This window comes from Myotis nattereri (genome assembly GCF_964212035.1).
Source record: "Myotis nattereri genome assembly, chromosome: 10".
NCBI lineage: Eukaryota > Metazoa > Chordata > Mammalia > Chiroptera > Vespertilionidae > Myotis > Myotis nattereri.
This window is the reverse complement of record NC_138085.1, coordinates 68,887,278-68,914,720: the sequence shown is the minus strand read 5'-3', so window position 1 is coordinate 68,914,720 and position 27,443 is coordinate 68,887,278. Positions and strand designations below refer to the sequence as shown.

The 27,443-nt window shown below is 37.2% G+C and overlaps 1 protein-coding gene across 3 annotated transcripts in view; it reads left to right on the top strand.

Moving 5' to 3' along the window:
* Window positions 1-27,443, top strand: part of BIRC6 (baculoviral IAP repeat containing 6) — a 180,878-nt gene that overhangs the window by 52,900 nt on the left and 100,535 nt on the right. Inside the window, exons 13-24 of one of the 3 annotated variants that reach the window (XM_081100815.1) lie at window positions 443-603; window positions 1,655-1,744; window positions 2,234-2,365; window positions 3,882-4,060; window positions 5,265-5,398; window positions 6,180-6,344; window positions 6,430-6,561; window positions 7,549-7,646; window positions 9,250-9,397; window positions 10,226-10,359; window positions 14,697-14,843; window positions 26,967-27,154. In XM_081100815.1, coding sequence (XP_080956941.1) covers window positions 443-603; window positions 1,655-1,744; window positions 2,234-2,365; window positions 3,882-4,060; window positions 5,265-5,398; window positions 6,180-6,344; window positions 6,430-6,561; window positions 7,549-7,646; window positions 9,250-9,397; window positions 10,226-10,359; window positions 14,697-14,843; window positions 26,967-27,154 — 1,708 coding nt within the window. Of the gene's footprint in view, window positions 1-442; window positions 604-1,612; window positions 1,745-2,233; window positions 2,366-3,881; window positions 4,061-5,264; window positions 5,399-6,179; window positions 6,345-6,429; window positions 6,562-7,548; window positions 7,647-9,249; window positions 9,398-10,225; window positions 10,360-14,696; window positions 14,844-26,966; window positions 27,155-27,443 lie in introns of all 3 variants that reach the window. The other 2 variants (XM_081100814.1, XM_081100813.1) reach the window with 2 other exon arrangements.

Here is a 27,443-nt window from a genome sequence, read left to right as displayed (position 1 = left end):
GAGATTGTTTTTGTTATATATATATATATATATATATATATATATATATATATATATATATATAATTTAAATCAGAATGGACACATTAAGAAATACAGGAAGTTCTTGTTTTAAAATGCAGATTCCTGGGACCCTACTCATAGATTTAGGGTTGGGCCCAGGAATCTACAGATAATTCTGAAGCATGATAGTCCATACTGTAAGCAAAAAGGGTTTATATAATGTACAGTTCCCAAGGCAGGTATGGATTCCTAAAGTAAGATGATTCATGGCCCTAAGTAACCTCTGGGTTGGGAGCTGCTTATCTTCTCTCCTGAATGGAGAAGCATTAAATTTTGTTGGAGGCTGAAGATCACAGTGTAAAATGTGATATTAATTGTAATATGGTTATGGCTGAAGGAAGATTTTTGCTTTATTTAGCATATTCTTTCTTATTTGACAGCAACAGTTGGGATGAGCATGTATTTGAATTGGTTCTACCGAAGGCCTGTATGGTTGGACATGTGGACTTCAAATTTGTTTTGAACTCAAACATCACCAATATTCCACAGATACAAGTGACACTGCTGAAAAATAAAGCTCCGGGCTTAGGGAAAGTCAATGGTAAGAATGAGTCAAAATTTATATTTTAAGATTTTATCTTGTAGTTGGTTTCTTTAAAAAACTAATTCGTTGTCTAGGATTGCCGGTTTCCCTTTCCTGCTCTCATCCCCTTCCCCAATATTTTCTGCTCTACTTTTGGTGATTTTACTTACAAAAGCTAATCCTGGGAATACTTTAGAGCTTTTCAGTAACTCAGTATTGTTCAGAATTGCATAAACTTTTAAATTTAATTATACTTTTTGGGGAAATACAGTTCCTTTGTGAATTAGTTTCACTTTTAGCATTATTAAACTTGATACATTACTCTTTTTAAGAGGAGAATTGATTGGGAAAAGGACTTTGTTATGGAAGTCATATTCTTGTAAGGTTACTAGTGAAACCCAACCTTTCATGTCATGCCAGAAATATACCCATTTCTATTTATCTTTGTCACAAATTTAGAATTTGATATATTGAATTATAAAAAGATTCTACACATTTAGCATATTAGGAACTAGATGTTACTTGTCAGCCTTTTCTTCTTAATAGGTTAATTGAAAAAGCAGGGGGTAATTTTAGAGTAAAATGGCTACTTTACCCAAGGGGTTAAAGACAATGAAACTTGTAAATTTTCCTATTTAAAACGTGTGTGTGTGTGTGTGTGTGTGTGTATGAATTTTTGTATGTTTGTATCCTTTTGAAATATGACAGATTCTGATTTAATTTGGTTTAAGACTTAGACATTGATCTTTTTTAAAACTCTTTGGGTGCTTGTACTCTGCAGCCTAGGGTAAGAACTTTTAGTTCAGTTGCCAGCCAATTATTTCTTCAGGTGAATATTTTACTGTGATTAAAAAAGAGATGAGTGTATGAACAATTAATTGAATCTAATTTTCTTCTTCCTGACAACCATTTTGTAGCATCTGTGATGAAAATCACAACAGTTTCCAGTTTTATAGAAAATTTTAGAATTTTAGGCACATAAATCATTGATATTAAGTAAATTAAGTTTAATATTTTTATCCTCTAGAAACAGCAGTAGATAGGCAGATCACCTTTCCTTTGTCTCCAGCTCTTAACATTGAAGTGGAACAAAATGGAAAACCGTCCCTGGTTGATTTGAATGAAGAAATGCAGCACATGGATGTAGAGGAATCACAGTGTGAGTTACATTATAGAGCTGTTGTCCATGACAGTAAAAGGAATAGTGATCCAAATGCATCATGCTGGGCCCAGATTTCCTTATGGCTTGCAAAAACTTGGTTTTGAGAACATGATTAAAAAGTAACCTGTAATTCTGCTTTGGCCAAATGCTTTAACTTTCAGCTCATCTTTTTGAACACAGCTGCGCTATTACTTGCATTATTGTTTTTTAATATGTTGGGATTTGAAATTATGTCATGGTTTTATTATTACTATTGAAAATCAAAGTGAATGTAAATAAAATGGGAATGGGAAAAACCATAATATATCAGATAATTGATTATTATAGTTCCTTATCATGATAGTGAATTCATACTTGAACACATTCTAAGTATGGTATTTTGTGTGGTGGTAATAATACATGTAAATGTGATGGGAATTTGCTTATTAAATATTACACTTTACATTATCAACTACTTTAAAAGAAAATGTATATTTTTCTTTTTAGATCTTAGATTATGTCCATTTTTAGAAGATCATAAAGAAGACATTCTATGTGGGCCAGTATGGCTTGCTAGTGGCCTTGATCTATCAGGGCATGCTGGGATGTTGACATTAACAAGTCCCAAACTTGTTAAAGGTAAGGTAACATATCTTACCAAAGCAGAATAAATAATGACCCAGTTTTAAAAATAGAAAAAAAAACATGATCCAACAAAAAGTAAGATATTGTTTTATTTGGGGTTTTTATTAGCAATTCCACCAATTTCCTGGTAGCTGACATCATTTCCTTCATAAATTACTTTTTTAAAAAATTTTTTATTGATTTCAGAGAGGAAGGGAGTGGGAGAGAGAAACATCAGTGATGAGAGAAAATCTTTGATTGACTTCCCCCTGCATGCCCCCTACTGGGGATCCAGCCTGCAACCCAGGCATGTGCCCTTGACCGGATTTGAACCCAGGACACTTCAGTCCGCAGGCTGATGCTCTATCCACTGAGCCAAACCAGCTAGGGCATAAATGACTATTTTTATGTGAAATTTTCTGACCCTACTTTCTTTGTCTGAGAGGCCTTAGTGCTTTTTGAAAAAGCATAAAGTGAACACAGGGTGACTTTTGTGCGATCTAACAAAGGTCTTTAAAGTTGCCAGATATGCCCTGACATGTATCCCTTTCCTATCAGTTGGAGAGTTCTAAATAACTTTTAATTTACATATGTTTCCTTCATGTTTATCTACATTCACATATTTACCTTTAGTTCTGGTCAAGGGCATATACCTGGTTTGCAGGCTCGACCCTTATCCCAGGTGTGGGAGGGAACCAATTGATGTGTCTCTCTCACATTGATGTTTCTCTCTGTCTCTCCTCCTCCCTCCACTCTCTCTGACGATCAGTGGAAAAATATCCTTGAGTGAGGATTAACAAAAAAACAAAATAAACAAAAAAGAAGGTAATAGTGTAGTGCTAGCATGGTAGACAGGCAGATCCTTGGAAAACAACAAAGGTTATAATCACAGGAAAATTTAGTATCTGTTGGTGCAGCAATAGGCTGATGGTTTGCTGATGAGTGTATTAATTTGATCCATGCAGTTATATGTTTAAGCTACCTTTGAGGCCGGTACTATTATTTTCATTTTACGTTTGAAGGAATTGAACCACAGAGAGGTTAATTTGTCATATACCTTATAAATGGCAGTCATTATTCAAACCCAGGTAATGACCCCAAACCTTCCCTTTTTCAACTATTAATACTATAATGCTTATTTGTATGGGTGTGCATGGATGCATAAAAGGATTGTGTGGATACACATATGGGTGGTGCCTTAATGACAGGTTTTTTCTTTGTATTTTTCTGTGGTTCATAAAAATTTGTTATTAGGATCATTAACTTTTTGGGGAAAATATGCCCAACAGCTAAAAATTTTTTTCTTAATGCTACTCATGTAACTCCTGTGCTTTTTATTTTTGGGCTACCAATTGAATATAGGAAGGTATTCAATTATATTATACTAAAATAGCAGTGTAATTTTGAAAGAATTCTGAACTGTGTGTTTTCTTTTTTTTAAGTTATTTTTTTAACTTTCATTATGAAGATGAAAAACAATTTGCCCTTTTGGTGATTCGGTTATTTATCCCAATCTATGCTGCTCCTTTAGGTATGGCAGGAGGAAAATATCGTTCGTTTTTAATCCATGTCAAGGCAGTGAATGAACGAGGAACAGATGAGATCTGTAACGGCGGCATGCGTCCTGTAGTAAGACTTCCATCCCTGAAACACCAGAGTAACAAGGGCTATTCACTTGCTTCACTCTTGGCAAAAGTTGCAGCAGTCAAGGTATGAAACAGTTATTTTGAACTATAACAATTCTTTTTTAGACATTGTAGATGAGATTTGACACACTGTTGGAAGTAGTATGACCATTGTGTGTTTTTTTCAGCAGATCATTGGTTTGTATTTTTTTTTACAGTGACTTAAAAAATACTGAAAAGAAAATATTTTGAATTAACTTTAAGCAAACTACGTAAATTGCATAGGGTATATTTAGTAAGGAGTAATTGTTAGCTAGTACCTCCCTTTACATTATTTTAGGTCATAATATTTATTTCTTTAAGTGACAAAGTTTGATTTAATGCCTGTTACTGGTAACTCATCTTTTTTTTTTTTTTGATTCTGTAGAAAGGGAAGTTGGGGAGTGATTTTAGAGATAAATTGTAATATTCATGGTTAATTTTCTGCAACTAGTTAGTCTCATCATAATTGTCTGATCTTGGATTTTCCTGAAGTTTATAGAGATTTTGTTTATCATCATTATTCATAGGCAACAGTAGCAATATCAGTAATACCAATCATCTTATGATTATACAGGTTTTCTAATTTTTCAAGGACTTCTGTGCACTTTATCTGACTTAATCCTTAAAAATAAATGAGATAGGCAGGGCAGGTGCAAGTATTATTTCCATTTTTCATATTGAGAGTGAGTGAACAGCTGGGGTCAGGTGGGTCAGTTGGTTGGAGCATCTTCCCGGGCACCATAGAAGGTTGCAGGTTTGATTCCCAGTCAAGGCACATACCTAGGTTGTGGGTTTGATCCCCAGTGGGAGCACCTCTGGGAAGCAAAGCATCGATGTTTCTCTCACATAAATGTTTCTCTCTTTCTCCCCCTTCCTCTCTCTAAAATCAATTTAAAAAATCTCCCAGTGTGGATTAAAAATTTTTTTTTGAAAGTGAGTGAACATTAGAGATTGGGAGCTGTCATATCTCATGTAGCTTCTAAGTGCTGTAGCTGGGACTTGGATTCAGGATGTTATCATTATAATCTTAACCATTGGGTATTAACTTTAATAACTATGTCTTTTTCTCTTCTATTATAATTCTGAGGGAAATTAGTCATTTACTGAATATAAGGTAAAAACTCATTTTAATTTAAGATTTATGTTATGATAGTCATAATTCAGTTATTGTCCTTTATTTGAAAACTTAATAGTAAATACTTTTTAGTATAATTTGTTCATTCAATTATTTACTTTTGTATATTTAGGAAAAATCATCTAATGTTAAGAATGAAAATGCAAGTGGCACTCGTAAAGCTGAAAACCTCCGGGGTTGTGACTTACTTCAAGAGGTCTCAGTCACAATTCGAAGATTTAAGAAAACGTCAATTTCTAAGGAAAGGTAACCTCATTCCCTTTCCCTATTATTCTTATAGTAATTAAAGTACATACAAAAGAATAAATATACTAACACAATATTTTAAAATCTAACTTGAAAAATCTTAAAATTTTCATTTCTTTTATTAATAACTTGTAATCTCATTTAGGGATGAATTGTCTTTCTACTTCATTGGCTTAACCCTAGTGTCTATATACTGCTTGGTATATACCAGGAATAAAATATTTATAGCATGAGGAAAGAAATAAATAATTTTGAAGTTTTACTTACTATGTCAGAATATAATTATTATTAACTTTATTTCTTTTAAAACTTTCTACAAGCCAAGTATTGCTTACATACTGTTTTAAATCTCTTAATACCATAACATTAAGTTCAGAGGCTTGACATTTCACTGTAATATTTATTTTCAAAAGTTTTTTTAAAAAATTGTGATATTCATGATTTTGCTCTGGCTGGTGTGGCTCAGTTGGTTGAGTATCGTCCTGTGCACCGAGATGTCGCCGGTTCAATTCCTGGTCAGGGCATATGCCCAGGTTGCAGGCTCCATCCCCAGGAGGAGGAGGTATGCAGGAGGCAGCTGATGAATGTTTCTGTGTCTCATCAATATTTCTTTTTGTCTTTCCTTCTCACTGCCTCTCTCTAAAAAATGTAAAAGTCATGGAAACATATTAAAAAATTGTAATATTTATGATTTAAAATGAAGCATATGACCAACCAGCTTGTGATAGCTTTAGTCTGTTTTATTTTGGTTGTTAATGTATTTATATTTTCTTTTTTGTAGAGTACAACGATGTGCCATGTTACAGTTTTCAGAATTTCATGAGAAGCTTCTTAACACCCTTTGTAGAAAAGCAGATGATGATGGCCAAATCACAGAACACGCCCAGAGCCTCGTGTTGGATACTCTTTGTTGGTTAGCAGGAGTACATTCCAATGGACCTGGAAGGTTAATAATTAAGATTTTACTACCGCTGATGATTGCTTTTAGGATGTTATGAATGCAAGTTCAAATGTGTGCTATTGTTTTGCAGCTCAAAGGAAGGAAATGAGAGCTTGCTTTCAAAAACACGAAAATGTCTCTCGGATATTGTACGTGTTTGCTTCTTTGAGGCAGGACGAAGCATAGCCCATAAGTGTGCCCGATTTCTAGCTTTGTGCATTAGGTTGGTGTTTTTTTAATTTGAAAGTTTACTTTGTAGATGCATCTGCAGTTTGGCAGGTGATACCTTGTCTCTAGTGCAGCGGTTCTCAACCTGTGGGTCACGACCCCTTTGGGGGTCGAATGACCCTTTCACAGGGGTCGCCTAAGACCATCGGAAAACACATATATAATTACATATTGTTTTTGTGATTAATCACTATGCTTTAATTATGTTCAATTTGTAACAATGAAAATACATCCTGTATATCAGTTATTTGCATTACGATTCATAACAGTAGCAAAATTATAGTTATGAAGTAGCAACGAAAATAATTTTATGGTTGGAGGTCACCACAACATGAGGAACTGTATTAAAGGGTCGTGGCATTAGGAAGGTTGAGAACCACTGCTCTAGTGTAATATGAACCTTGTTGAATGTATGTATAATTTAAGAGAATTTGTAAAAGTTGATGAGATTCTAAGAAAGAATTTAGGGTTTTTAGGGGGAAATGTTATGTTAAATAAACCTATTAGTAAATAGGCTTCTCTGCCAATTAGTAGCAGTTTAGGGAGTTTGGTAAGGGGAACTCTTTCCCTACCTTTACTCTTACTCTCCCTGGTTGTCTTTGCATCCTTCACCCGAAGCCTTGTTCCCTGTTATATGACAGTCTTACCAGGTTTATTTGTAATATTGACCAGATCATTTTCTCTAGATCCTGAGACTCTTACCTAGGAGTGTTTAAAAGCTAATAGTCAATATTGACTGTACCTGCCTGTCAGTCCCTTTTGGTAAAGTGAATGGTTTAATGCATAAGAAAACAGTTACAAAGACCCTTAGTATAACTAGTCCTTACTATCTTTTTGCCTATTTATAGGGCTGTAAGGCAGATTTTTATTGTGATTAGTATGAATACATTTAGAAGATTTTTAAACGAACCACACCATGTTTCAATTGAATTTGGAATTTGAGTATCAATGCATTTAAATTTTTTCTTTTAAAACTTTTCAGTAATGGAAAATGTGACCCATGTCAACCAGGATTTGGATCTGTTCTATTGAAGGCTTTACTTGATAATATGTCATTTTTACCTGCAGCTGCAACTGGTGGTATGTGAAATTAGTTTAATCACTAGTAACTGTAGTTGTGGGAAGTATTTCACAATATACTTAGGATTATTTAGTAACATTTTTGTCGATTTCCCCTTTTTTTTCTGTAGCTTATCTTTTTAAGTGATTATGTTCTGATTGTGTGGGCAGGTACTTTCTGTTTAATAATATTGCTAGGAAAAAGTGGGATAGATAAGTATAAATATCAAATAATCTTAATATATACATTTTCTAATTTCATTGAAATTATTGAGTTTGGTGGTGTTTTTACTGACTGTAGATCAGATATCACAAACTAAAATGCTAGTAAGTGATCAGAGATGTGTGTGATTGGTAGCAGCTATAATCAACTGAAATTCTCTAAAAGGGGCCAGTGGGTATTTTTTTAGCACCTGAAGACTGGTAATGTCATTTAAGAATGAATGTAATTATGAAGTAGGAATTGAGAAAGCAATCCCCTAAAGTAGCATATGCATAAGGTAATGAAGATTAAAATTTTTTTAAAATGTCTTTTGCTGTTTTATATTGTTATTCTGAAAGGATACTGATATGCCCTTTTAAACCTAATGCTATATTTTTAGTAGCCATTTCTTACTGTGTTTTCTTTTATAAATGACCAACGCATTCAACCTGTTATCTCAATGAGATAAATATATTTCATAAGGATTTGATCTTTGTGGTATACCAGGAAATAAAGCTTTCTCAAAGTTATTTGGTAAATGGGTATTATCACTATCTTAATTTATTATTAATTTTTAAAAATACATTTTTACTGATTTCAGAGAGGAAGGGAGAGGGAGAGAGAGATAGAAACATCACTGGGGATCAAGCCTGCAACTTGGCCATGTGCCATAACTGGAATTAAACCGTGACCTCCTGGTTCATAAGTCGATGCTCAACCACTGAGCCTCTTTGGCTAGGCACTATATTAATTTAGATAGTCTGTTTATATTTACCTTGAACATATAGTGGACAAAACTCTTAACTCTATGTTATATAGAGTAGGATATTTTGGACTTGATCACTTTAATAGTCTTCTTTGTTTAAAATATTTTGTTGACAGTAGCCTTAGAGGTAAGATGCTTAAATTTTGGTGTGTACTTACTTAGATATCTCAAATTTTATCAAAGAGTCTTAAAATACATCACCACAATCATCTTTTAAGCAATGTTGGTCTGTATTTAACTGGCAGTATAGAATAACTATACTGCATTCACTTGCTTAGTAAGGTGTGTTAGTTGTAACTCAATGATGCCATCCATTGTTCTTGAAAATTTTAGAGCTACAGAGAAACAGTATTTCAGGATGGATGGCTTGAAGGCCCTGACATCTTTACACTTTTCTAACTATTCCAAAATGTCCCTCAGAGTCATCTCATGTTATTGAAAATCTAAATGTTTAGTTAGCCTGATATACTGATCAAAAAATGTGATTGAAATTCTTTGTCAGTGTCCTCTTAGTCATACAAGGAAGTTGGTCCTTCTTTGTAAATTGCAAGTTGTAAGAAAGTCTAGGAAAAGGAGACACTGATGAATATGAATATGAATCTGAAGTTTTCTTTGTTAGAGAAAAATGAGGAGATGTTGATTTTTGTTGTTTTTAGGTTCTGTCTATTGGTATTTTGTCTTACTGAATTATGTTAAAGATGAAGATTTGGCTGGGTGCAGTACAGCTTGCGCATCTTTGCTTACTGCTGTGTCCAGACAGTTACAGGACAGGCTAACGCCAATGGAGGCTTTACTTCAGACAAGGTATTTTAATAGATATAATGACTCATAGTGGGCCTTTCTGGACATGGAACCACCTTTGCATAGTATTGTCACATATATATTTGCTTAAAAACCATTTTTCTTACCACAATGTATTTAAATTATACCTAACCTTTTTCCAAATGATATTTAGCCTAAGGTTTTCTTTTCCCGTTTTTTTGTTCTTCTTCTTCTTTTTCTGAAACAATTCTCTTTAACAGTTTTGAAAGTCCTGAAGATTGTTATTCATAAGGCTAATAATAAGAAAGTATTTAAAAGTTCTATTTCTTGCTAATGGAAGAAGGATTTAAGATAATTTGTTTCTCTATTGTTAAAACTTCATAGGCAGAATGATGTAAATCACTTATAGTCCTTACCTAGTATTCTTTATCTCCTGATTAATTACCTAAAACTTCAACATAATGAAATAAGAAATTGAGTGGCACAATGGTTTTGTAACATTTTTAAATTGGAAATCTCGATTTTGATGAAATTTTACTCAAAGCCTTTGTACTTTTTCCTGTAAACAAATGTGATTGTGGTGAGGAATGGCTGCCTCATATCTCTTCCATGCTTCAATCTGCAGAAGATTCAGTCTGGATTCATTAGCTGCCAGCTTATTGGAATCACATTTGTTGACTCTTTCTGGACCTTGTCTTTTGGAGTATAGGTTTACAGGGACCACAGTTGAGATTCACTGAATTTAATGGGTTAAACCTGGTTAGCATCTCTTTCTGCCCTGTCTCAAACTTCTTTTAAAACCAAGTAAATAGATAATTTGTTAATTAGATGGCTGACAGGAAATTTTTTGGACATTATTTTATTTTTCAGATATGGATTATATAGCTCACCATTTGATCCAGTCCTCTTTGATTTAGAAATGAGTGGCTCTACTTGTAAAAATGTATACAACAGCAGCATTGGTGTTCAATCAGATGAAATTGATTTGTCGGATGTCCTTTCAGGTAGTAACTTCTTTTATTAAAGGAATTTCTGGATTTTAAAACTTGTATTTAAGCTACAATTGCATTCATAGATTATAGTTACTATGTTTTATCTTTAAAAACTAAAATTTAGAACTTAACATATGTGAATCACTTAGCTATTTGACTTTCCTACTTAATCCCCCACCCACCATTATTAAGGCTGTTTTTGAAAGAGTTATGAACTTGTTTTTTTATGTTTCATTGCATGTCAGTTTGACTTTAATACTTAAAAGAGACTATTTAAAATTTTATTATTTGTTGTAGTCTTTTCACTTTTATTTGGCATGTTTTTGCTGTCTTTAAAATAAAAGAACATATTTTATATTAAAAATAAAATTAATATGTACTTATGTAATAAGCAAAGATGCAGAAAGAAAAATAATTTTCTGCATATACCATTACACTCTACTGAGGAAAACTTTGTGCACATTGTTATATGTATTGTATACATTTCTGAAGAATATACTTTTAGGATTGAATGGATATAACATCCTTATAATAATCCTTATAATAAAAGGGTAATATGCAAATTGACCCTAGTGGAGGAATGACCTGGACTGACCCATCACTATGACATGCACTGACCACCAGGGGGCAGACACTCAATGCAGGAGCTGCCCCCTGGTGGTCAGTGCGCTTCCACAGAGAGAGCTCCACTCAGTCACCAGCCAGGCTGAGGACTGGGAGTGCAGCAGCGGGTGGCAGGAGCCTTTCCTGCCTCCTTGGCAGCACTAAGGATGTCCGACTGCAGCCTAGGCCCTCTCCCCCTAATTTCCCTTGATTAGTCCTTTGAACTTCCCTTAAGTAAAACATAGCACTTTAAAAAAGTTCAATTGTATAATTAGTTGTTTAATGAAATAACTTTGATATAGAAAATGTATTCCATGAGAACTGGGGCCTGTCCTTTTACTCTCATATTAAGTGCTCAGTAAATACATTTTTTTAAGACATGTGTCAGACCCTATATTAGGCACCGATTGGAGGTTGGAAAATAAGGTTATAGCAATATAATGTTGCTTTAAAAAAAAAAATATATATATATTCTTAATTGATTTCAGAGAGGAAGGGAGAGAGAGAGAGAGAAACATCAATGATGAGAGAGAATCATTGATTGGCTGCCTCCTGCACATCCCCTACTGGCGGGGGTGTTGGGAGGTTGAGCCAACAATCCGGGCATGTTCCCTTGGCCGGAATCGAACCTGGGACCCTTTAGTCTGCAGGCTGATGCTCTATCCACTGAGCCAAACCAGCTAGGGCTACTGTTACTTTTAATTTAGTCGTTCAGTAGTTGTTAGCAGTTTTTATATATCCTCATTTTTTCCATCTTGAGTTTCTGTTTCACTTTAGCTGTTAGTTATGTTTAAAGTAGTATTAACTCCAGAAAATTGAAAGAACTAAAGATAACCTTTCCCCTTACTACATACACCCTTATTTCTTTTGTGTTCATCCACCCATTTTTCTTGCTATGCTTTTATTGTTTACACTAGAGGCCTGGTGCATGAATTTGGGCACCAGTGGGGTCCCTCGGCCTGGCCTGTGGGATCAGGCTGAAACCGGCTCTCCGACATCCCGTGAGGGATCCCAGATTGTGAGAGGGTGCAGGCCAGGCTAAGGGACCCCACAGGTGCACAATCGGGCCGGGGAGTGATGAGGGAGGTTGGCCAGCCGGGGAGGAACCGCAGGAGGGCTCCAGGGTGTATCTGGCCCTCTCGCTCAGTCCCGATTGGCTGGACCCCAGTAGCAAGCTAACCTACCAGTCAGAGTGTCTGCTCCCTGTTGGTTAGGGCATGTCATAGAGACTGGTCGACCGGTCAACTATTTGTCCCCTGGAGGGCAGTGCATGTCATAGCGAATGGTTGAGCGATTTTAGCATATCATTAGCATATTATGCTTTGATTGGTTGAACGGACGACTGGATACTTAGCATATTAGGCTTTTATTATATAGGACTAGAGGCCCGGTGCACCAAAATTTGTGCACTCGGGGGGATGGGTTGGGGGTCTCTCAGCCCAGCCTGTGCCCTCTCGTAGTCTGAGACCCCTTGGGAGATAAGGACCTGCTGGCTTAGGCCTGCTCCCGGGTGGCAGAGGGCAGGCCCAATCCCTAGGTGCAGCACCTGGTCGGGCTCAGAGCAGGGCCGATTGGGGAGTTGGGGCGCCGCCCCCTGTCATGCACACAGCAGGGCGGATCAGGAGGTTGCGATGCCACCCTCAGTCATGCTCAGGGTAGGGCTGATTGGGAGGTTGGGGCACCGCCCTGTCACTCAAGGCAGGGTCGATGGGGAAGTAGTGGTGCCACCCCGTAACGCACAGAGCAGGGCCAATTGGGGTTGGGGCGCTGCCCCGTCACAGAGCAGGGCCCATCAGGGGGTTGGGACTCCGTACCCTGTCACTCACAGAGCAGGGTCAATCAGGGGGTTGGGGAGCTCCCCCCTGTCACGCACAGAGCAGGGCCCATGAGGGGGTTGGGGAGCTGCCCCCCGTCACGCACAGAGCAGGGCCGATCAGGGGGTTGAGGAGCTCCCCCCTGTCACTCACAGAGTAGGGCCAATAGGGGAGTTGGGGCACCGCCCCCTGTCACACAAACAGCAGGGTGGATCAGGGGGTTGGGGTGCCGCCCTCTAACACCCACAGAGCAGGTCCGATCAGGGGGTTGGGGCGCCGCCACTGTCACACTCAGGGCAGGGCCGATGGGGAGGTTATGGCTCTACCCCGTCACACACAGAGCAGGGCCCGTGGGGCAGGGAGGGTTGGGGCGCCGCACCCTGTCACACACAGAGCCACAGGGCGATCAGGGGTTTGGGGAGCTCCCCCCTATCAGGCACAGAGCAGGGCTGATCAGGGGGTTCGGGCGCCTTCCCCTGTCACGAACAGAGCAGGACGGATAGGGAGGTTGTGGCCCCACTCCCTGTCACACACAGAGCCGCAGGGTGATCAGGGGGTTTGGGCGCTGCCCCCTGTCATGCTGATCCCGTTGCCGGGAGGCCTCTCGGCTTTGCTGATCCCGGTGCTGGGAGGCCTCACGGCTCCGCTGATCCTGGTGCTGGGAGGCATATTACCCTTTTACTATATAGGATAGAGGCCTGGTGCACGGGTTGGGGCCGGCTGGTTTGCCCTGAAGGGTGTCCTGGATCAGGGTGGGGGTCCCCACTGGGGTGCCTGGCCAGCCTGGATGAGGGGATGATGGCTGTTTGCAGCTGGTCACACACCCTTCAGGATGGCGGTCCCGCTTGGGTGACTGGCCAGCCTGAGTGAGGGGATGATGGCTGTTTGCAGCTGGTCACACACCCTTCAGGGTGGGGGTCCCCACTTGGGTGCCTGGCCAGTCTGGGTGAGGGGCTGAGGGCTGTTTAAATACTGGCGGGTGACTGAAGCTCCCAACTGTTCCTCTTTTTATTTATTTATTTTATCTGGGCCAGCTTTAGCTCTGGCTCCAGCTCTGAGGCCTCTGCTGCTGAAAGCAGGTATCTGGTTTGTTTGGGTTCTATAATCGAAACACTGTATCAACTCCAGCTCTGAGATCCCGGGCCAGCTGAAAGCAGGATTCTGGGATTTTGTTTAGCTTCTATATTTGTAACAATGTTTTTAACTGCAAGCTCAGAGGCAGGCGGGAACGTTGGATTCCTCTGTCACTGAAGCAAGCAAGCCTCATGTTAGCTTCAAGCTGCCTGGCTGCCGGCCGCCACCTTGGCTGGCAGTTAATTTGCATATCGCCCAGATTAGCTATTGGGAAGGGTAGCGGACGTACAACTAATTACCATGTTTCTCTTTTATTAGATAGGATAGTTGTGACCATGTGATTTTTTTTTTTTTACTGTATGTGCTAAAACTGTATGCTTATAAAGTAGTATGCCTCATTTTAGAAAATTGAAAATATATACAAAATATAAAGAAACATTTAGAGATCTTGTTTATACTTTGGAATGTTTATTTATGTATTTAGTGTCATATTTATACAGTTCATATCATAGATTGTATTCTGATTTTATGCATAATTAACAGATTGGGCAATAGCTATTCTAAGTAGCTGGTTTATTATTTTTTTCTCACTTAAAATCTATATCACTCCTATTGTTTCTTGTTAATGTGAATGGACACTGAGTTGCTTTTATGCAACTCTGCTTTTGTAACAAGGACAGTATCTTCTGCTGTGAGTTTTCTTAATACCATGTCAATTGTGAAGCATTATGTAAGGGTTGTGTGTTTGTTTATATGCCTTCTGTAATTAAAATTGGACTAGCACTATAATTCTCATATGACTTTTGCCTTTTAAAGATTTATTCACATATTATAAAACTTGTGTCTTTTCTGCATTAGGAAATGGAAAGGTCAGTAGTTGCACAGCTGCTGAGGGTAGTTTCACATCTCTCACTGGTCTTCTAGAAGTTGAACCCCTACACTTTACTTGTGTGTCAACTAGTGATGGAACCAGAATTGAAAGGGATGATGCAAGTACGTTTACTGGTATATACCTTCTTTTATTATATACATCATTTTATTATATATTATAAGCTATAATAAATATTAAGTGATACATAAGGATTTAAATATCTGTTTATAGTACTTATAAGTTTCTTAACTGTCATGCTAAGTAGAAATTTATTAATAGGAGGGAGTTTTATACTTTCTAAATCTATTCATAGGATTTTTTATCCTCTAGTGCACTATTTTAAATCGTATTTTTTTATGTGTGTGCATATTGAGAAGTTTTTTTAATTTGGAAAATATTAAATGTAATGAAAATACAGGGAAGAGGAAGAGTACAATAGACTTTATATTTCCATTATCCAGTTTCAATAATCATCTGTTGATGTCAGTCTTGTGTGTATTTTTGGCATCATATTATTTTATTTCTTTCAGTTGAAATTAAAGGTATATTTGATGCAATGCTTTGAGAAGTGTGAGATGATATTAAAGCAAGTTTAAAGCAACTTCAGATTTATGAACCAATATTTGAGTGTGTTGAATAGTGTGGTTTTGCTGATGTTTTAAATGAATAATCAACGGGATGTCTCATTTTGTATATCTTTATTATCTTCTAAAACTTTAACAGAAAGTAAAAGCAATTTGCAAGAGAAGTCATGAAAAATTTAAACTTGTCCTTAGCTTCAGAATGGCAAAGGGTTTTAAAAGAAACTTATTAGTTCTTTATTTGAGTACTTTTTATATAGACTCATCTTATATCTTCCAATTGTGGAAGTAACTACTAAGTGAAATTCATGGCTTATGTATAATGATGATAGTTTCAATTTAAAATTAAATTAAATTGTAATGTTTCTTTTAAATGCAGATGCCAAAAGGGTCACAATTTGTTTTTGTTTTCTTGCACTATAATAGTCACTTTTGTACAAATTTATGTTTATACTACAATAGACATGACCAGAAATTGAACTTTCAGATATTCTTTAGTTGTAACTTAAATTCTTTCTTAGAACTATCATAAAATTATCTAAGATTTTTATTTTAAGAAAATTAAGATTTTTGAATAAGAAGTTTTAAAAATTAAAACCGATAAAAGAGTAGGTTTGAGAAATAAAAGCATTCCTTCACATTGCCCACCATTTCCTCTCCTGCAAAGGAAGCCATGGAACTGTTTTTTTTTGTTTGTTTGTTTTGTTTGTTTGTTTCTAAAGGTACTCCATGCCTATACAAGCAGTAAGTTACCTCTGTATTCTATTCAGGCTGAGACTACCTATAGCAGAAGGATTTTTATTAAACATTAGGGCAAAATCCTGCCTTTTATTCACCATTATGATTATTAAATTTATCCATATCATTGCATATATGTAGTTAGTCCTTTTTACTTGTGAAATAGCAAGATTCAGTTGTCTGAATAAAATAAAATTCATGTATTCATTACTGATTTTCTATACTGTTGGTTAACATTTGGGTACCACAGAAGGTGACCATGGTCTCTCAACTTTCTGTTTACTTTTTTTGGGGAAACACGTTGATTGTGAAATATAATGCCCATACAGAAAAGTGTTGAAAACAGTTGTATAGGCCAGCAGTTTATCTCAGCATACTAGTAAGCTGTTATTGTGACCACCCAATCAAGAAATAGTATTTCTAGTACTCTAAAGGGTGTCTTTATGTCCCCTTCCATTTATTTCTCTCTCACACTCTTCAGAAGGTAAATAAGCACTGTCCTAACTTTTCGAGTAATCATTTCTTGTTTTTTATTCTTTCTGTATAACCAATTAATTATGCATCCTTTTTTAAAAAAATATATTTTTATTAATTTCAGATAGGAAGGAAAAAGGAGAGAGAGAGCTAGAAACACCATTGATGAGAGAGAATCATTGATCGGCTGCCTCCTGCAAGCCCCCCACAGGGGATGGAGCCGACAACCTGGGCATGTGCCCTTGACCGGAATCGAACCTGGGACCTTTCATTTCGCAGGCCGATGCTCTATCCACTGAGCCAAACCGGCCAGGGCTAATTATGTATTCTTTTTTTTTTTTTTAAATATATTTTAACGATTTTTTACAGAGAAGAAGGGAGCGGGATAGAGAGCTAGAAACATCAATGAGAGAAATCGATCAGCTGCCTCCGGCTCGCCCCCTACGGGGGATGTGCCCGCAACCAAGGTACATGCCTTTGACCGGAATCGAACCTGGGACCCTTTAGTCCGCAGGCGGACGCTCTATCCACTGAGCCAAACTGGTTTCGGCAAATTATGCATTCTTAAGCACTAGTTGAGTAGGTTCTATCAGATAGAAAATTGAATTTATTTTTTTTGGTCTGCTCTCTGTTCAATGTCATGATTGTTAAATTCACTCATATCATTGCATATATGTAGATCATTGGTCTTTTTCCATTGCTGTTTACGATTCCGTTATATGAATAAAAATAAATTTATGTATCCACTATTGCTTTGTATGCTGTTGATCAACATTTGTGTTGGTCCACTGTGATATTGTTATTACTAATGGATATAGTATTCTCTTAGATTTGAATGTAAGAGTAGATTTGCTGCTTCATAGGGTTGTCATATATTCAAGTTTAGTAAGTAATGTTAAAGAAATGCACTTTTTAATTTCCATATATATGAGGATTTTCTAGTTATCTGGTTATTGATTCCTCTTTTAATTGCTGTAGGGTCAGAACAAATACTCTGATTATCATTCTTGCAAAATATGTTAGGAATTGTGGAGGGTCAGCTTTTATAAATATTCCATGAATGCTTGACAATGTTTACAACAAGTTAGCACTTGTTGGTGAAGGGTATTCTATATCTGCATTTGTGCAAGTTTGCTTTTTGTGTACTCATGACTTTAGCTATTAGTGTTTTGATATTTTTTTAGCTAAGAAGATTGGTGTTAAATGTGTCTTTTAGTTTCATCACTTATTTTTTTAATACATTTTGAAATGACAGCACAAATTTAGAATGGTTCTACTTTCTTGTGAATTGAATATTTCATCATGAGTTATCTTTTTTATCTCTAATATTGCTATTTTTTTCTAAAAGTAGTTTGTTTGATATTTGTATACCTAGCATCAACTTTCTTTTGGTTATTATTTGTATATTATATAATTTTCCTTCTTTTTACTTTAAACTTTTTATTCTTTCCTTATATTTTAGACACATATTTTTAAAACCAACACATAGCTGCCTTTTACAATCCATTCTGATACTTGTCTTTCAGCTGGAATATTTAATGTACATTTAATGTAATCACTATATACTTATATTTAAATCCACTGGTTTTTAAAATTAATGTATTCTATTATATTTCTCATCTTGCCAGATGTGTCTTTTTTTCTCCTTCTTTTGGTGATTACATTTTTATTGGCCTGTTTTTCTACTTTTTACTATTATTAACTGTTGTTACAAAGATCATAATGTAGACATAACTGTTGTCATCTGAAAGTCCTGTTGCTGCTTTTCCATATCTTGAACATTATTTATTATCTTCCCAATTTATATGGCATTGTGATTTTATACTTTAACTTGAAGTGTATTTTAATTTCACACATAAATATATTTTTTATATTTCATATTCATTTGGATTTATCTCATAATTCCATTTTCATTTTTCTTTTGAATTTTGATCTGGTATGATTTTATATCTGAAACTACTCTGTAAGATCTCCTTTTTGAATTTGTCTATTCATGAAGTAACTTAGTTTTATTGGAAAATTTTCAAATATTTTTTGAATGATTAGATGAATAAACCACATAGCCATTATTCCGATTCCAATATTATTGAACTTTCCACATTTATCATTTTTTTCTCGCTTTAGTACGTCAAAAAAATACTAGGTATTATATTACTTACCTCTACGTAACATATACATAAGTACCTTAAATAATATGGACACCCTCTTTAATTACTGGTGCTGTTTTTTCATAATCATCTAAGTTAACTATAATGTGTCATGATACATTTACCATAATTAGCATAATCAGTTCTATGGTATCTGATTTTCAATACATAATTAAATTTATCTGAATATTGCAATAACATTTTATATTTGGTTTATTTGGATTAATAGGTGTCATTTTCATTCTTGAAATATAGTTTTATGTTTTATTATAGAATTCTAAGTTAGCTATTATTCTAGTGATTTAAAGGTAATATTTCCTTATCTTTTACCTTACACTGTTTTGGTTAGACATAACCTGTCAGTCTTATTATTCCTTTTTTAAGTTCACTGTCAGTACTCAAGCTGTTTGTGAGATTCATTCATATACATTCAGTATCTCTATCTTGCTTGAGATTCATAGGGCTTCTTGAATCCTTACTTGCATTTAGTTATAGAGAGATCTGAGCCCCATAGCTCTTCAAAAATTGCTTTTGCCCTGTTTTCTGTTTTTTCTAGTGTTCAATTTCATCACTATAATTGTTATAATTTTCAATTTTTAAATATCTCCTTGTACTGTGGGTATTATCTTCTAGTTCATGTTAGTATATTAGTTCTTTCTTTTGCTGTGTAACCAATGTGGGGAAAAAAAAAAACACCTACTTTTTTTTTTTTTTTTTTTTTGACTCTACTGCAGTGTTGCCTCTGTTTAAAGCAGTGGTTCCCCCAACCTTTTTTGGCCGTGCTCCACCTAAGCATCTCTAAAACCCTGATGCCCACTTTGTGACATACAATTCTTATTAAAAAAGTGAACTTCTATTCACATGGAGGAAGCCTAAAAGACCATTAACTTGGTCTAAACAAGCTTCCAAAGAACATGGCATCCATGAAAAAGAAAAAGAAAAGAATGAAAGGACAATTGAAATACTGAGGAAGAAATCACTAAGAAATTGTTTAAAAAAATAATAATAATATGAAGTGATAAGAAAAATAGCAAGTAAGTTTTAAAACATAGAGAACTGAAATGCATAAATATATCACAATATATACTTACATACTGTGTATGAGGCTCCGAGAACCATAAGAAATGCAAAAAATTCACTGTTAATAACTCATTCTCGAATTACCCTCTCTTAAAAATCAAATTGCCCCACTGTGGAGTGTGTGCCCCACGTTGGGAACCACTGGTTTAAAGTGAGGGGTGAGCAAACTTTTTGACTCGAGGGCCACAATGGGTTTTGGAGGGCTGGAACAAAAGCATGGATGGAGTGTTTGTGTGAACTAATATAAATTCAAAGTAAACATCATTACATAAAAGGGTACGGTCTTTTGTTTTTTTTTTAGTTTTATTCATTTCAAACAGGCCGGATCGGCCAGTGGGCTGTAGTTTGCCCACGGCTGAACATGGGTCTGCTATCTATGTTAATCTATTTTTGTTCCATTGGTTAGTCTAGCCCAGGGGTCCTCAAACTACGGCCCACGGGCCACATGCAAATACAAATATTGTATTTGTTCCCGTTTTGTTTTTTTTCTTCAAAATAAGATATGTGCAGTGTGCACAGGAATTTGTTCATAGTTTTTTTTTTTAAACTATAGTCCGGCCCTCCAACGGTCTGAGGGACAGTGAACTGGCCCCCTGTTTAAAAAGTTCGAAGACACCTGGTCTAGCCCAGGCCAGTACCTCATTGTCTTAATTACTGTAACTTTTAAGTCTTGAAATCTGATAGTTTAAATCCACAAACTTTGTTTTTCTTTCTTTTTTTGGTATATTTAAAATATTGATAGAAAGTTTCAGAGTGGTGTGTAGTCATCACAACTATGTATTTCCAGAACATTTCCATCACTACAAAAAGAAATCCCATAGCCATTAGTAGTCACTCCCATTTCCCTCTCCTCCCATCTCCTGGCAATCACTAATTCATTTTGTGTCTCTGGATTTTGTCTACCCTGGACATTTTATGTAAATATGCAATTATACAATATGTGGCCTTTTTGTCTGGCTTCTTTCACTTAGTGTAATGTTTTCAAGTTTCATTCATTTGGCATGTCAGTACATCATTCCTTTTTATGAATAAACTAGAGGCCTGGTGCATGGTGGGGTCCCTCAGCGTGGCCTGCGGGGATTGGGCTGAAACCAGCAGTCCAACGCTGCCTGCTGCTGCTGCTCCGTAGGCTCACTGCTGCTCCACTCAGGTCTCCGGTCTGTGAGGGCCAGCTGTGAGCCCTGCGTCTGCCGCCCCTCGGTCAGCTGAACAGCGCTCCCACTGTGGGATCACACTGATCTCCAGGGGCCAGCTCCTGCATTGAGCGTCTGCCCACTGGTGGTTAGTGTACGTCATACTGACTACTCTAGTGGTCACTTAGGCCTGTGCCCGCGCGCGCTCACACACACATACACACATACACACACTAGAGGCCTGATGCACGAAATTTGTGCACCTGGGACCCGGGCTTTTCTCCGGCCACCGGCAGGCACCCGGGATCCAGACTTCCCTCGAAGCCCTGCTTCTCCTGGAAGGTTGTCTGGAAGGATGTATGGTCTAATTAGCATATAACACTTTTATTATTATAGACTAGAGGCCCAGTGCACAAAAATTTGTGCACTCGGGGGGTAGGGGAGGTCCTCTCAGCCCGGCCTGTGCCCTCGCAGTCTGGGACCGCTCGGGAGATAATGACCTGCTGGCTTGAGCCTGCTCCTGGGTGGCAAAGGGCAGGCCCAATCCCTAGGTGCAGCCCCTGGTCGGGCTCAGAGCAGGGCCGATTGAGGAGTTGGGGCGCTGCCCGCTGTCATGCACAGAGCAGGGCGGATCGGGAGGTTGTGATGCCACCCCTAGTCACGCTCAGGGTAGGGCCGATTGGGGGGTTGGGGCACCGCCCCCTGTCACACTCAAGGCAGGGTCGATGGGGAGGTTGTGGCGCCACCCCCTGTCATGCACAGAGCAGGGCCCATCAGGGGGGGTTGAGGCTCCATACTCTGTCACACACAGAGCAGGGCCGATCAGGGGGTTGAGGAGCTCCCCCCTGTCATGCACAGAGCAGGGCCCATCAGGGGGTTGAGGAGCTCCCCCCTGTCACTCACAGAGCAGGGCCGATAGGGGAGTTGGGTACCGCCCCCTGTCACACACAGAGCAGGGCAGATCAGGGGGTTGGGGCGCCGCCACTGTCACACTCATGGCAGGGCCGATGGGGGCAGAGGGGTGGGTTGGGGCGCCGCACCCTGTCACACACAGAGCCGCAGGGCGATCAGGGGGTTGGGGAGCTCCCCTCTGACATGAACAGAGCAGGGCGGATAGGGAGGTTGTGGCCCCGCCCCCTGTCACACACGGAGCCGCAGGGTGATTTGGGGGTTTGGGCCCTGCCCCCTGTCACGCTGATCCCGGTGCTGGGAGGCCTCGCTGCTCCGCTGATCCCGGTGCTGGGAGGCATATTACCCTTTTACTATATAGGATAGAAGCCTGGTGCACGGGTGGGGGCTGGCTAGTTTGCCCTGAAGGGTGTCCTGGATCAGGGTGGGGGTCCCGCTTGGGTGCCTGGCCCGCCTGGGTGAGGGGATGATGGCTGTTTGCAGCTGGTCACACACCCTTCAGGGTGGGGGTCCCGCTTGGGTGCCTGGCCAGCCTGTGTGAGGGACTGCGGGCTGTTTTCAGGCTGGCGGGCGACTGAAGCTCCCAAGCTGTCCTTTTTTTTTTTAATTCTGGGCCAGCTTTAGCTCTGAGGCTCCGCTCCAGCTATGAGACCTCCGCTGCTGAAAGCAGGTTTCTGGCCTTTGTTTACCTTCTGTATTTGAAACAATATTGCGGTCCTGCAGGCTGAAGCCCGGGGTTTTGTTTAGCTTCTATATTTGTTACAGTGTTGCTTAGAGTGCAGCTGAGAGGCCGGCAAGGCAGGCGGGGAAGCTTGGCTTCCTCCATCACTGAGGCAAGCAAGCCTCCCTGGTTGGTGTCAACTGCCTGTCTTCTGGCTGCCATCTTGGCTGGCAGTTAATTTGCATATCTCACTGATTAGCCAATGGGAAGGGTAGTGGCCGTATGGCTAATTGCCATGTTTCTCTTTTATTAGATAGGATAGGTAATATTCCATTGTATGGACACAACCACTTTAAAAAATATATGGGTATACCACATTTTGTTATCTACTCATCAGTTAATGGACATTTGTCTTTTTCTTTTTTTGTCTGTTAAGCAAAATACTGCAGTGCACATATTTGTATTAAGTTTACGTGTGAAATTTGTTTTTAGTTCTCTTGGTTATATACCCAGGAGTTAGCTTTCATTTCTTAAAGATAGTTTTTCTTAAAGATTCTAGGTTTTTTGTTTTAACAATATTCCTCCAACTGTATTGAGATAAAATTGGCATAACACTGAGCAAGTTTAATATGTACAAAGTATTGGTTTGATACATTTATGCTATATTGTAAAATGATTGCCACCTTTGGTAATGATTAGCTGACATCTCCAATCTATCACGTAATTACTATTTCCTTTTTGAGGTGAGAATATTTAAGACCTACTCTCAGCAGTTTTCAAGTATATAATCCAGTATTATTAGCTGCAAACATTATGCTGTACCTTTGATCTCTGTATTTTCATTTCAATTTTAGAGTCAGCTTATCAGTATATATACTCAAAGCCTATTATTTTCTAAGTTGGGATTTAAATATAAATCAGTTTGGGAGAATTGACCAAATGTTAATATTATGCCTTGCAGTTTGTTAACATGATATATACTTTAAAATATTTACATCTTCAATTTCTCTTGGTGTTTTGTAGTTTTCAGTGTAAAAGTAAAAGTACATTCTTTTTAGATTTTACCTAGATATTTGATTTTTTTATGCCATTTTAAGTGACATTTTTCTTATTTTATTTCCATTCTTTTGTTACTAGTATAATAGAAATATTGCTTTGCATATATTAATCTTGTAGCTGATAACATTACTATATTAATATACTAATTTTAATAGTTTGTAGATTCCTAGGGTTTTTTTTTTAAATATACACAATCATGTAATCTATTAATAAAGAGAATTTACTTTGTTGTTTTTCTGATCATTATATCTTTTCTTTTTCTTACTCTTTTGTGCTTCCTAGGAATTTCTGCATGATATAATAGAAATGGTGATAATATCTTTGTCTTGTTCTCAACTTTATGTGTTTATATCTAGTTTTTTAAGCCCTTATTATAAAAATAGAAAAGGGTATTGAAAAACTCAGACCATGCAAAAGATTTTAAAATTAGTTTTGTAGTAGTATGATAACTTATTTTCGTTTGATTGCTTATGTCTCTTATGTGTTTGTTGTAACAATTTTCCCATAAGTAGGGTTTGGGTGCTAGATTTTAAAATTAGTAAAGGGCTAGAGTACACATGGTTAATATTGAAAATCACTCCACTCCAACAGTACAAGTACAACATATGTGCTTCAGTAAGTCCAGTATTTTCCCTCTAGAGTCGTCTTGGTGGAACACTAGATGGAGCAGACAGATGGATTTTAGTTTGGGGCACACAGCTTATATGAGATATGATTGCTCTTTTTTTTTTTTTTTTTTTTTTTTGTCAATCTTCACCCAAGGACATTTTTTCCATTGATTTTTTTTTTTTCAGACAAAGTGGAAGGGAAGGGGGAGAGACAGAGAGAAAGAAACATCAATGTGAGCGAGATACTAGTACATCAATTGGTTGCCTCCATCATACACCCTGACTGGGGATCGAACCTGTAACCCAGGTATGTGCCCTTGATGGGAATTGAACCTGGGACCCTTCAGTTCTCAGGCTGACGTTGCAACCATTGAACCAAACCAACCCGCTGATTGCTCTTTTTTTGACCAAGTTTGTATAGTTGTATTCCTGTAAGTTAAATGAGGTATGGTATGGCTGTATTGTAATAAATATGTTTTTGTGAGTTGAGGAAATTTTTTAATTGTTAAAAGGCTATGTACAGTTTTGTTGTTACTGCTATCTTGTTTATTGTAGCTTAATTTTTTAATAGTTTATCTGAATCCTGGTCTAATACATTCATTGTTGGATGTTAAGTTAGACTGTCAGATTACCTCTTCTTTTTCCTTTTAAGGGTTTATGATCATACTTCTCTCAACTTTAGATTCATTATCTTTGAAGTGCATAAGAATAATATCTACTTATGTGCCATTGTAAAGAATAAATGAGTTGATGTAAGTTCCATGCTTGGCACCGTGCCTCACATTGGCTTTGGTATATTGCTTTTGGTTCTAATCCTAGTTTGACCACCATCAGCTCAACAGGGTAACTTCTCTGAGCCATTCTTTACTGAATCACCTAAAAAACCAGAATCATAGTATCTGCCCCTTAGGGTTGTTATCTATCTGTTGAATATAGTAGTTAAGGAAAACAGTGTCACTGGTAATGCACAATAAACATTTGCTATTATTGTAGCAATTGTCTTTCCCCAATATAACTTTCTAGTAAAGGCCTGTTATAATAAGTATTAATGCTATTGATTAGACTTGGCCTTTATTTCTTTTTTTTTTTGTGATGACCTCTTTGATTAAGTTGTGAAGTTGTTTTTATCCCAGCTTTTTTGAAAGTTTTCCAAAAATTTTTATTTCCATCAATATTTAATGGGAAAACATTTCTTTTATGATCTATATTTGAATAACAGTGAAGTGGAAAGTCAAAGAAATTTTTTAACTTGTAGCATTTTATAGACCTTTAATGATGGTAATATTCATGAGTAAGTTGTATGGGCCCTACTATTTGACTGTGAGTTGAACATGCCTCTGTCTATATTAGTGTTCTGGGAAGCTTATGGTAGGAAACTGCTTTATATATTTTGTGCAAACCAGACTCTGTCTAGATTGTGCTTTAAAATGAGTAAGTGTTATTAGTCATTTTAAACTGATAAGAACAGATACTACACTTGATCTTAGCCAAAAGGCCGAGAAGCGATATTATTAGTCATTTTAAATGATGCTTTTTTTTTGGATATATTTCTTTATTGATTTCAGGGAGGAAGAGAGAAGGAGAGAGAGATAGAAACATCAATGATGAGAGAGAATCATTGATTGGCTGCCTCCTGCAAACCCCCTACTGGGGAACGAGCCCGCAACCCAGGCATGTGCCCTTGGCCGGAATCAAACCTAGGATCCTTCAGCCCTCAGGCTGACTCTCTGAGCCAAGCCGGCTAGGGCTAAGTGATGTTCTTATAATTGAGGATTTTTTGAGCTTTTTTGGTCTGGAGGGAGAATGAAGTATTGTTGCTTGTAAGAAATCTTTGTAAAGCAAATTTCAGTTTATTTCCTATGTTCAAATTGTCTTACAGGATCACTCTCATTTTGTATTTTCATTTTAGCTATATTAAATGAAGTTCCTATGCTGAAAATATTTAAAAAAATAATTTTTTACTTATCAATTACAGTTGACATACAGTATTATATTAATTTCAGGTAGATATCCCAGTGATTAAACATTTATATAACTTAGGAAGTGTTTAAATTAGTATTCACCTGACACTGTACATGGTTATTACAATATTATTGACTATATTTCCTATGCTGCACTTCACATCCCTGTGACTATTCTGTAACTACTGATTTGTTCTTAATCCCTTCACGTTTTTCACCCATTTTCCTAAAGCCCCTTTTATCTGGCAATGATCAAAATGTTCTCTGTATATACGAGCCTGTTTCTGTTCTGTTTGTTCTTCCTTTTTTTAATATATATTCCACATATAAGTGAAATCATCTGGCATTTATCTTTTTTTTGTCTGACTTATTTCACTTAGCATAAAACTGTCTAGGTCTATCCATGTAGTTGCAAATGGCAAGATTTTATTCTTTTTTATGGCTGAGTCATATTCCATTGTATATATGCACTACTTTATTCATCTATTGTGGACACTTAGGTTGCTTCCATATCTTGGCTAATTGTAAATAATGCTGCAGTGCACATATGGGTGCATATGTCTTTTTGATTTAGTGTTTTGGGTTTCTTTGGATAAATACCCAGAAGTGGAATTGCTGGGTCCTTTTTTTCTCTTGTTATAGACTATGCTGAAAATACTTTTAAATTTAAATGTATACTGACTAATTTTTATTTGATTTAGAAGTCATTCCTGGATCACTTAAACTTGAATACTATTATAAATAGACTTTTATTATTAAGATTCCCTTATTTATATTCTCTAGATTTCTGTCTTTCAAAATGAAAATTAACTATAGTTTTAGTGTCATAATAGTATGGTACTTTGAATGTGTTTCTCTGTGAACGTTTTCTTCATCCTGTTTTTTTCCCCCCTTGTCTTATGCCAGTGAGTTCCTTCGGGGTTACTCCTGCAGTAGGTGGACTATCAACGGGGACAGTTGGGGAAGCTTCGACAGCCCTGAGTTCAGCAGCCCAGGTAGCTTTGCAGTCTCTCTCTCATGCAATGGCTTCAGCCGAGCAACAGCTACAGGTGCTGCAAGAGAAACAGCAGCAGCTTTTGAAGCTTCAGCAACAGGTTGGAGACCATTTGGCTCTTTGTTCATGCTGTCTCTAAACTTCAAAAGCTGAAAAAGTACTGTAAAAATGACCATTATTTTCATAAAGGAAAGTAGGTTGGCCAATCTAAGCATTTTCTTCAAAAATTGAGGTAAAGTTTTTGTGATATGTTTAAAAAATTATATAAATACACGTTATTTGATATACAACTTAGGTAATATAATTGATGATTTTTTTGCAATCTTTATGTAAAATCCATTCTTACATATGTTTAAACACTATTGGTCAAACATTATAGTTACCATTTG